The sequence below is a fragment of the Apaloderma vittatum genome, unplaced genomic scaffold, assembly GCF_000703405.1.
Source record: "Apaloderma vittatum isolate BGI_N311 unplaced genomic scaffold, ASM70340v1 scaffold27307, whole genome shotgun sequence".
Taxonomy (NCBI): domain Eukaryota; kingdom Metazoa; phylum Chordata; class Aves; order Trogoniformes; family Trogonidae; genus Apaloderma; species Apaloderma vittatum.
In genome coordinates, this window is record NW_009728243.1 from 843 (window position 1) to 12,285 (window position 11,443).

At 46.3% G+C, this 11,443-nt stretch overlaps 1 protein-coding gene across 1 annotated transcript; it reads left to right on the forward strand.

Moving 5' to 3' along the window:
- The first annotated feature begins 3,703 nt into the window (after positions 1–3,703).
- Positions 3,704–9,133, forward strand: LEMD2 (LEM domain containing 2). The gene is made up of 5 exons (XM_009874020.1): positions 3,704–3,801; positions 6,115–6,260; positions 7,301–7,402; positions 7,493–7,595; positions 8,692–9,133. Exons 1-5 carry the CDS (start codon positions 3,704–3,706, stop codon positions 8,840–8,842), a joined length of 600 nt encoding a protein of 199 aa, XP_009872322.1. The 3' UTR covers positions 8,843–9,133.
- The last annotated feature ends 2,310 nt before the right edge of the window (positions 9,134–11,443 follow it).

The following is an 11,443-nucleotide window of genomic DNA, read 5'->3' on the forward strand; positions in this document are numbered from 1 at the left end:
GCTTCAAGTGTGGCAGAGCTCCCATGAGAAACGAAAGGGGGCTTCCCCGTCCCCCAGTTTTTAAAGCAGAGTTCCCCAGATAGAGGAGGTGGGAAATATCGTCACTTTGAGCAGAAAGAAAGGGGTTGGGGCGTGGTTGGGAGGGTGCGAGCCTTCGGACTCTACGCGCTGTGCCTCTGGGTGCTTTGCATGGGCTGGGAGATGTTTCTTGCTTTCTCAAAGTTGGAATAGAACTATCCAATATCAATGAATTTTTGATGCCCCCTCTACGACTTTGTTAGACATTTTGAAACCTGTGCTGTTTCAAAGCACAAAATCTTGCAGCACAGCGGCAAATCCTTTAAATTCTCCGGTGGTTACGATTGCAGCGTGCTGGACCGGTGGCCAGTGAAAAAATGTCGGAGCGGGAGGGAGCTGTTAAACCAGAGGCCGTAATCTGCAGAGCCAACAGCTCCAGCTCAAATAAATCCTCTGCTTTTGCCTTGAAGAGGCTTGATTTAAATCCTGGTTACCACCATGATATTTCAAGTGACCGTGGCATGCCGCAAATGGCATTGCTGGATTGTAAAAGGTCGGTGCGAAGCGGTAGGTGGTAGAGGAGCACGAAACATCTAATTAAGAGGAGCTATCGAAACATTCAGATCCCAGTTTTTGCTTTCCAACTGAAGAGGGTTCATCATTTGCACCCGTTTTATTAGTTTTGCTTTCAGTGCTGCCTGCCAAAGCGATGCTTTGAATGCGCTATTTGCATAGCAAGGTGCTGTGCAGAATGAGATTAAGAAGAGCAGAATTTGGCTTTAAAGTAGAGCCTTCGTTTAAAAAGATAATTAGTTCCTTGATCAAAGCTCTTGTTTTGCAGTCGACTAACTCGCCTTCACCTTCTCTCTTGTAGTTAATCTCTTGCCTGTGGATTGCGACAAAAAAACGGATGGTGTAAGCATATATTTATTTTTCTTTTAAGTATTGTGGGTAGGGGGTTCTCAGAGAAGAGTAATTATTGTAGGTAACTTCCACCAGTATCAGCATCACTGTCAAATTGTATCATATTACAGAAAAATTGTGATTCGGTGAGTTGGAATTCATGGGCCAGATTAAATTAGGGCTGGATATGAGACTCCAAAAGATGAAAACTTAAATTCTCAATTATGTGAATCGATTTCTTGAATAACCGCGACAGAGCTGATACCAGTTTGCAGACAAGCTATGTTCAGCTTCGACAGTACAAGATTGAATCCAACGAAATGCCCGTGCTCCATCATAAAATGTGTGTACAGCCCTGTTTCTTTCATCGTCATGTATTATTTGGAGAGAAGAAAATTCATTTTTGGGTTCAGAGTTTATGCTCGGTCTCCTGTGATGTTCTGGAGGCAACGAGTCCCCCCGCGGTGGGTCGGGGTGGGTGGCTGGTGCTGCGGGCTTGGGCTGAGAGAGTCGGAGGCGCTTCCAGAGAATTTGAACTCAGAAACTGTCGATCTTTGCTGCAGGTGTTTTTTTTTATTTGAACCAGTGATGCCTGACTGAGGCAAACCCCACTGCTGGTATTTTGGTTTTGGTATTTTTAGCGAGTCTGTTGCTGGTCTATTCATGTTTTTTACCTGTTTCTGGCTTTCAGTTCTGTCAAGCTAAACAGAAGGACGTAATAATGAACATGCTGCACGAGTTGTATAATTACTTGTCCATACAAGCTGGTAAGTTCCAATTGTCGTTATAAAACACTTATGAGCATTCAGCAAACTGCCTCTGCCAGCTGTCTGGGCATTTTTATCCTCAGTTTGAAGAGAGGGTTTTGTGGAACAGTCAGTTCCACTTGAAGAACTCTGAAAAAACCAGGTAATAGAAAAATAGAAAAAAGATGTGTTTATTTTTGCTCAGAATAGTGCTTAGTTAACAGACTTATATCAGTGTGCTCCTGCAGAGAGTGGTCCTTATTTGTACTTGATATATTGGGAATTTGAGGTAGAAATACTCAGTTTTTATAGTTCTTTTCTGCCAGCGTCTTGAGATTGTCTTCAGGACACTCAGAGCCAGTAAGTGTAAGCTGATGTATTCTTACAAATAAAGTTAAAACGACTTAAGAAATTGCCAGCTCTCTGCTGAAAGGTGGCAGCTGATGACGTGAGTGCCTCTCCTTTTCTAAAGCACGGAATAACACGGGCTCTTCTAGCTGAGGAGCTAACCCAGCACAGTAGTTCAGCCCGTCTCTGCTATCTGTGAGCAAATCTAGTCCATAACCAGTGTTTTGTGATGGAGAAGGCTGCTAGAAATTCAGCGTATGAGCAGAAACTTGTTCAACAAGAGGTACAGCAGTGTTAGTAAAACTGCTTAAGTTCCGCTTTCTAGATCTCGGGCCTCACCAAGGCTGAAGTCTTTAGATACTTAAGCTTCACAGAATTTCTAAATCTTTTCCAATCAGACTTCGGTGCCTGCAGAATTCCCACCAGTTTTCCGTAGTCTCTGAACACGTTTTTTTAGTCAAGTTTGTGAAGCAAGATTTAGAAGATTGAGTTCCTTGCCAGCATTTCTCTGCTGGGCTGGAAGGTAGAGCTGCCGTTTAGGCTCATTAGAAGCCCTTTGACCGCTGATCGTTAACTCCAGCCCCGCAGTGTTTGGTACCTGGTGGAAGGAGCCCCTCTGCAGGGCGTTGGGTCAGAGGGGCAGTTATGTACTCTGCAAAGTGGGGAAACAGTATTTTTTTCCCCTCATTCTGCACCAAGTACCTCACACACTGAAGCACGAGGTTTGATTGCCCTTATCCAACTTATATGCAGTTGCTGAGCATTTTATTAATAATCATAATCTTACCTGCCTACAGTATCAATCATTTTGCCCAGAGTTACTGCTGACTTTAAAGGATAACATTTCCAGACAGTTTAGTGTGTTCTACAGCTGACTTTGAAGGATAACATTTCCAGACAGTTTAGTGTGTTTCTAAACTGTTCAAGGGTGCTTTTTTTAAATTTTTTTTTCAAAGTATGATTTCTAATGGCTTTATTTTTTTTTTACCAGGTAATTTTGAATGCGGAAACCCCGAGAATCTAAAAAGCAAATGTATTTGGATTAATGAAGTGAGGGATCACGTGATGGTGAGTAGGCTGTGAACCGCGGTCGTTACAACGTAGTGCTTAGTCTCTTAGAAGGCGATAAATAATAGGTACTAAAGCAATTCACCATCTGTTTTAGTTCCTCATCCTGTTTTGATTCTTTCCCATATCTCTAGCTTCCCCTTTGGCCAGTCCTGTTCTCAGCAGTTCTTTTGAAAATAATCTTCTCCTACATCTCTGATTCAGCCCCTGTAAATCTAACTTAATGGTTTGTTGTTTCACCGTAGTCATCAGTCTTTTGAAACCAGAAATTTCCCTGGATTGAGGGCTGGGCAGAAGAAGAATTTTTCTATACTCCAAAGTGTCAGAAGACAGACTGCTTTGATCTAGCATTCCATTTCTTTCATGGTAAACTGTCAGTAGGATTATGTTGTATTTAGCAGTTAGTCTTAACAGTCTGGGATAGTGTTATTTCACAGAGTGCTTCATGCATCATCTACCAGAGTCAGAAGACTTTAGTCCAGACAGACCTTCAGCTTGAGTTCTCCTTCCTCTGGTTATGATTGGAATTAACCTAGAGATGGACCGTATAGAATGAGTTCTCCCACTGCTATAATCAAATAACGTTATTCAGTATTTTAAATGAATGCAGAACTAACTTTATGGATTCCTCTGAACAGAATGTAACTGGCAGTTCCGCACAGAAGTTTGATGCTGCCCTGCACTGGATACTGAACAGTAACAAGGATTTAGGAATATGGTAAGTGGAAGCCCACTGTGTCAATCTTGGTGTGGGCTCATACATCATTTGACATCCGCTGTGGTGGGCCCTAAAAGCTCCCCATACCTCGTTAGATTTTGGAAGATGATCCGGGATTGGCTTTGTCAGTGCTTGCCGGGCGAGCCTCCAGATGAACAGCACAGCCCTGCAGCAAAAATTGGCAACAGAGCTCGTCTCCTGGGAGCCTGGTTCCCAGCCTTTGTGCCTGGGGGGCACATTACTACGTTCCCGGACGCGCTGTCTTGCAGATGCAGCGTAAATGTGAGGTCAGGGCTGCTTGTGGCTGTCAGTGGTTGTGCTGTGCTTCCCGCAGGGTTTAGGAGTGGTGGCCCCGGTGTCCTGCCCACAGTCGTGTGGCCACAACACCCTTATTGCCCGTGTGGTCACTTGTCCTGAGATACCTTTGCTTTGGTGCAGTTACTGGAGATGGAGCTTTGGTATTGTGTGGAGCTGCATCCTTTGTCCAGAGGGTTTAGTGGTCAGCAAGGCAGTAGGTGACATCAGCCACGCTTTGGAGCAAGTCCCGCTAAGGAGGAGAGGAGGGTGTGTGGTTGGATGGTATCTTTGCTTCAGTGTATTTGGCTTTGTGGCAGAGCACGTGTTAAAATGAATGGTCTGACTACGTAGGGTGTTGGTTGGTCAGCGGCGGAGCTTTTATTCCTTTGGGTTTCTCGGCCAGCAGTCTCTTCAGTACATGAGAAAAAGTAGAAATCCTAGTTTTTTTCAGGTAAATAATTACATTGAGGCCTTAACCTAACAAAAAACTGTTATCCAGAGTCCGTAGACATCATTATCTTCCTCCAGGAAGCGTGGGCTGCCTTCAGTCTCTGTTAACTCTGAAGTCTAACGTTTGTTTGCATTTTAATGTCGTTAAACGTATCTCTGATTAAATGAATTGTAACAGTAGTAACGCTGGAGTTGCTGGGCACAGCTCCTATGAATTCCCACTGCTCAGTTTTCTCTAAAAAAAGTCTGAAGCTGCTGCTGTGATCTAAGGATCAGACAGGGTCTGCTGCTCTGATTATTGGTGTGTGGCAGTTTCCCCGGACAGGACACAGTTTCCTTTAGCGGTAGGTTTAGATTTGTAGGTGGGGCTGAGACCCAGAGTTTTCAAATTCGTATTTTTATGCAGGAGCACTGCTCATGTCAGGAGCCGTGTGATAACAATATACTCCTCTTTTTTTATTTTTTTTTTTTTTCATAATTATAAACCCTGTCGGCTGTTTGCCGGATGGATCCGCTTTCCCGAAGCCTGCGTGTGAGTGTTCAGCATGCTTAAAAACCTGCGGCTGGCGTTTTTAGCGAACGCTACGTGAGGTTATTTTGCTAGGTGCTAGGCTGAGAGGCAGAACTGAAAATGAGCTCTGCGCTGGGTGATTCTGCTGCATATTTTAAATGTTTTCGTGGAATTTGGATTGTAAATAAGACAAGGGGGTGGGAAACAACTGCGTGGCTCCAGCTACTGTAGAATCCAGTGACCAAATGCAAGCTGGCAGCAGTTGGTGAGCTGTGTACTAGTAAATTGAGAAAACGTCTTTGTCTAATAGGCTATTCATCGCAAACACAGAATGAATTAATTGCTGAAAAAACTAAAATCCCCTGTAGGCCAGTTGCTCTGAATGTGATGGCTCTCACTCAGATTGCTTCATCCCTTGGCTAAGGAGTGTCTAATAAGGAAACGACCTCAGTGTGAATCTGTATGTAAAGACGTGAGTTCAAAGCGTGTTGGATCGCCCCGCAGGTGTGTAGAAGTGATTTTGCAGGAGGATGTGTTATCGATTTTGCCGGGAATGCTTTCTGAGGGTGTGTCTGTTCTCGCTGCAGATACAGCTGATGTGTTGTCACTTTTCTAGCTAAACTGTTTATGCTCATCTGTACCCAGGAAAACAGCACAACCTCCACAGACATTCGCAGGCTCCCTCAGCTGCTCTCTCTGCAATTGCTGATGAGTGACTCAGTAAACATTTCCATTTCTCTGTGCTGGGAGGTGGGAATCCAATTTAAAGTTTAATCTTCTGCACGCTGAGAGGTGCTGTCAAAGAGTCTGCAGAGGGAGACTTCACTTTAGCAGTGGGAGTTCCAGCTCTGCTGCCTTTTCTAAAGCCATATCCCTTCCTTGCTGAGCAGCCAGCCCCGAAATGTTCTGCAAAGAGGGCCTGCAAGGGTGTCCATGTATTTTCGGTGTGGAGTTCCTGCATCCGCAGTCTGTTCCTTCTCCCTGTGTCTTGATTAAAGGCTGCGGTTGGACTGTCTGCTCTCTTCAGTGAAGGTTTTTCTGCCTCTTCCCATCAGGTTGAAAGGCAGAGACCTTTCGGAACCGGTTACCAAAGTGGAGGAAGTGTTCTGTCTGGAATCAGCCCATCCTCAGATGGGGCTTGGCTGCCGTTTCCGTCGGGCCATGGTCACTGCCATTATGAACCTTTTCCTGTTCTTCTGGAGTAAGTTGTCGGTGTTAGCAATCGGCTTCTCCCCTTGCTAGCTGCAGAGGTGAATTTGTGTGCACACGTGCCTTTTCCCAACCGCCTGAAATTACTAACAGAAGTGAAATAAATCTGCTGATGAGTTAATTTCTAATTAACCTTTGTTCTGGCAGCAGAAGGAGACCTGTAGACCTGCTCTTGTGCTGCGAGTGCTTAACTCTTCCTTTAAATCAGCAAGCTGATTAGCTCTCTGGGTATTCCTCAAGTACCCATTCCTGTGGTCTGCAAAATAAGTATGTTAACCTACCTAAAAGATTATAGTTTTTTCTTTCTTTTCTTGCACTAAGCCGCAAAGTCTTCGAGCCTCTTTAATAATGACTTGTAGCATTCCCGTGTTAGAGGTTTTATTGGCGTAGTCTGTTATGCCCCAGCTGAGACAGAGGTCTTACTGGGCAAGGTGATAACGAGAGATGAGTGTTGACTAGAAGAGTTTATAATCTGGCCAGACAAGGTGGGGGTGAAAGGGGATAGTTATGTTTATTGTAGAGAATGAGATACTAAAGTTAGCCCATGTAATGGGGGCATTTGTCAATGCTAAACCCGCAATATAGATCTGAATTTCAGGCTGGTGCCGGAGCCCCAGGCTTTATTTCCTTATCAAGCAGCTATCTGCGGAGCAGTGAAGCTTGACAGTCTTCCTAAGTGATTATTCGGGGGGAGGCCTCTAGCAGAGAGATAGCTCTGGGACTTAGAGAATTGAAGCCCTGTGGTAGTGCTGAGGTTTCAGGGAAGGGGGGAGAAACTCTGTGATGAGGCCTTCCGACCACTTCTCCCCACGTCCCCGTGTTCTGCTGCAGGTGGTGTTGGTGCCGAGGTTTTTGCGGGGCGCAGCTGCGCCGATGAACAAAATGAACTGCTTGGGTTCAGTTCCAGGCGGGCCTGGGTAGCAGGGAGTGAAAGCTGCCTCTGGGGAGAAGCGGCGTTGGAAATAAAACTGCTGGCATCTGGCAGGCACACGTCTGTCAGCTACTGAATTCCATTTGTTTTTATTCTTCTAGGTCTGATAACTCTTTGGGGGATCCTGATCTTCCTTAGGTATCGCTGGCGGAAGATGGAGGAAGAGGAACAAGCCATGTATGAAATGGTGAAGAAGATCATAGGTAAGATCCAGTAGCTCTGTAAATGCAAGTAGCCCCGTTCTCCTCTCTGCGATGTTGAGGTCTCTCACTGTTTTGTCCTCCTGCCACCAGCTGTTGTCCAGGAGCACTACAAGGAATGGGAACGGAATTTGGAGCGTTACCCCTACGTCGGTATTTTCCACGTTCGCGACAGCCTCATCCCTCCTCAGAGCAGGTGAGCTGAGTTTTGTTCGTTAGGGAGGATTGTCAGCACAATGTTATTCAGCTCAGCTAAAAAAGTGCAGTGAGGGGGGCAACGGACCACGAGCAGACAGTTGCCGGGAAGCTGGACTGCAAGAAGAGTGTGTCTGGCCTTTCAGTTTATAAAGGATTTTGACATAACTCAGGCTGTGTCTTAACCTGCTGCAGATGAATGTGACAGTTGCGAGGCTGATATTTTGTGCAGTCACACAGGTGTGTTGTCATTGTTCTATCAAACAGTAATTGGATTTTGTTTTGCTTGGCCGTGGAGCGTCTGATTTTTTCTCCTCCATCTAATGCGTGTAGGATGCTGTCCTCTTTCTCAGCCCTCGTACCTTATTCTCCTGACAGGTGCTGTGCTTTTCAGAGCAAACCGTCCCATGAGTTGAACAGGGCCTGGGGAGGTTCTTCTGAAGGTGACGCTGCCTGGGAAAGTCACCAGTTTGAGCTGGGCAGCTCGAAGGGGAGACAGAGTGAGATGCTGTTTACGTGCCGCTTGCTCCATCTCCGCAGGAACGTTTCTTGCGTTTTGGTTAAATTGGAGCTACTTTGTTCTCCTGACAGCAGGAGACTTTGTGTGCTGCAAGGTCTTAAACATCCTCACTCTTTATCAGTCACAAAAGTCCTTTTCCAGTAGTGGTAATTTCAGCTGGTTTGAACCGATCTCCAGGTGCCTGGTGCCTGGAATTACGAGATGCTGATTTAAAACTGGGGTGGACTTCAGTTTGTCCTCCCCGGTCTGAGATTTCTCTGCGTGCAGGAAGGATGAGGGCAGTTTGCTAATCAAATCCCTTCACTATATGAATTGAGCTTGAAATTCAGGGCAGTCGTGAATTCCTGGCGCTGACAAAGGGTCTTGTCTCCCCCACCCCAGGCAGGACCTGTGTTTTCACATCCTGGCTTGAAACTACCTCTAAACCAGAATTCTAGTTTAATCTCCTTTCCTGCCTGCCCAGGGAGCGGGAGACAACTCGCCGTGGCTTGATCAGCAGCCCCAGTCGCTATAAGCAGGAAAGCGCAATGAGGCCACGAATCTAATTTATTTTCTTTTTTCTTGCTGTTTCTTGCAGAAAAAAGATGAAGCGGGTCTGGGAGAGAGCTGTGGATTTTCTGGCTTCCAATGAGTCACGGATTCAGACGGAGTCGCACAGAGTAGCAGGAGAAGATATGCTTGTGTGGAGATGGACTCAGCCATCTTACGTCTCTGATTCAGAGCACTGAGGAGGAGCAGAAGTCGAGCAACCGTTGATGTGGACCTCTGCGAGGGGACAGTCCCTTCTCTGGTGGTGGGAAAGAGCAGGTTATGGTCCTAATCTCCGAGGGCTGGGGATAGCACATATCCGTTTGCTCTTCTTTCTGAAAATCTTCATGTGCAGAAATTCAGGGCAATAACGTTGGCTTGGAAAGAAGATGGGCTTGAGCTGGTGGGAAGCTAGAACTGCACCAAAGTTAGCCTTCCAGCAGATATCTGGCTTCTGTGGGCAAGCAAACCTAGAACAACTTTTTAAAAAGAAGAAAAAGAAAAAAAAAAATCACACCTTATATTGAGGGACTTAAGATCTCTCTGAGAAAGCGTAGGTGTTTAAAATTTGACCTCAATTCTGCAAAGGCCAACTGGTGGCAATGTCCATCAGGGAATGTGTTTAAAGAAGATTACCATTTCCCATGGAAACATTAGGGTGGCAGTTAAGATGCATTTTGTTAGAATTAGTTTTTATCACTAGAAAGACAGCGATGAAAGCACTTGCTGCTTCCTAGCGAGGAAAATGTTTGTGTCGGCTTCACCTGCAGGTGAAGGGGGAGAAAAGTCGGGTGAAGGCGGTCCTAGAGGGAGGGCAGTCTGACGTGCCTTGGTGGTTTGGGCTGGGATGGAGGAATGGTTGTGACACCTTTTAAGTCTGCAGTCCGTGTGCTTTATTTCTTGACAGGGACGGGGGGTAGCGGGGAGGGGAATTTTGGGTGAAAAATAAAAGGAGGTAGGAAGCTTCCAAAAGCGCTTTCTTGTGGCTACAGCCAAGGGGACTGCTTTGTGGGCTATTCAGGAGTAGCTTTGGGAAGGCTCTTAGGGCTGAATGTACGTGTTTATCCTGGGCAGCTGCAATGTGGGTGCTGTGTTCCACGTCCCTACAGGGATTGCCACGTCGCTGTTCCTGCAGCCTCCCCGTAGGTCCAAGGAGCAGCGACCAATCCTCTGTTCGTGCCGCAGGCGTCGTATCTTGTCTGTGTAATCATTTTGTTCCTTAAGTTTCTTTTTATGTCCAGCAAATGAGTGTTTGTTTCAAAGAAAATGGCACCAGTGTGTGGCAGTTTAGGCTAGGCAGAGATACTGCTAAGCTGCTCTTCCTGATGTTGTAGAACAGCTCTCCAGCTCAGCACCAGGGCAGCGGGGACCAAATTCACTCCTGGCACAAACTTGTCAAACCTGCAGAGAGAAGCCGGCGTTGGTTTGAACCCGTGTAACCAGTGGGTGTTGTTCTCCTTCGCATCCTGGACGCGTGGAGAACTTCCCCGCCAGGCTCAGGGTTGGTTTAGGACAAAATTTTAGACTTGCTTGCCCCCTTTGCAGGCTTTACGAGGTAGGTTCCTTGTGCCAGTCCCTGCTCGCCTCCTGGCATGAAGTCTGTGCTCCTCCGCTCCCTTCGGTGGGGGTTTCGCAGCTCCGCGCCCCGCGGGCTGTGCACAAGGACTGTGGAGATTCCAACGGGCCTGAGGTCATCAGCCAAAGCGAGTGGAGAGAGCAGGTTTCTCCAGGAATGAAACACGGGGAGGTTTTTCCCGTTAAATGGGAAATACCCTGTGTGAGTTGGCTCTTACCCCATATTTTCTTTCTGGTGGCAAAGGGTGGGGTGTTTGAACAGAAGAGGAGACTCAGCCTCTGGCTTCAAGACAGTGACCAGCTTCTTCTGCTGTTAATAAAATAGGGATAAAGTGAAAACAGCCTTGATTCTTCTAAAATGTAGCAGGGTTATCACCGCTGCCATAGAAATTTTTGCAAACACCGGTGCCTACATTCTTAAGCCTTTTTGAAATATTTGTGGGGTTCGGGTTAGCTTTTTTTAAACCGTCCAGATCCAGAAGCGAAGAGTCAGGCATTGCAGTCATCTTTTTGTATTAAACTTGGTTTTTTGTAGGGTAAATTTCACTGGCTTGGTGCTGTTTATATGTTCAATTTAGCTCTGTAAACCGATATATAAAATAAATTTATTACAAATGATTTGTTACCTTTTGTTTTTTTACGGAAGGGTCACAGGTTGTTCCGAGCGCAGATCAAGCAGATCCTGCTCCAGGGAGCTTGGCGTTTCTAAGAAAAGACCGGAGATGGCACAGGGATTGCATGACAGCTTAATGAGACATGGATCCTTGTGACGGTTGGTGATCTGGGCGCGATAGCCAGCAGCCTCAAGCGTTTGGTTGCAAATTAAAACGGTGTTTTGGGAATAGTTGGCGTTAAGCAGGTGTGGGGATGAAAAGCAGTTCGCTCGTTCAGCTGCGTTTTGTAGAGATCGACAGCTCGCAGGTTGTGAAACTGTAAATATTAGCCGAGCAGCTTGATCGGTATTCCGGTGGCCCGTAATAAAGCGGTTATTTAAAGCAGGGAATGAGATGGTGCAATAAGTTTACGGCAACTGAGCGAGGGTGCCTCGAGCCTCATGTGTTTTGTGCTTGTTCTCTGCAAGGCAGGTCCCTCGCACGTTGGGTGTGTGAAGCCAAAAGAAATTCTTGATTCTGGTCCAGCCTGAAAAGTCTTGACTCCGGTCCAGGCTGCTGGTCCCGTGGGTTGTGGGTCCTCAGGCCGTGGTTAGCTCGCCTTTGTTTTTTGGG

Bases quoted from the DNA above. Each gene is read 5' to 3' on its own strand.
- LEMD2 (XM_009874020.1), top strand. From the start codon at position 3,704: ATGGATTCCTCTGAACAGAATGTAACTGGCAGTTCCGCACAGAAGTTT. The intron at 6,261-7,300 runs GTAAGTTGTCGG...TTATTCTTCTAG, and splicing joins CCTTTTCCTGTTCTTCTGGA to GTCTGATAACTCTTTGGGGG. The intron at 7,596-8,691 runs GTGAGCTGAGTT...TGTTTCTTGCAG, and splicing joins CTCATCCCTCCTCAGAGCAG to AAAAAAGATGAAGCGGGTCT.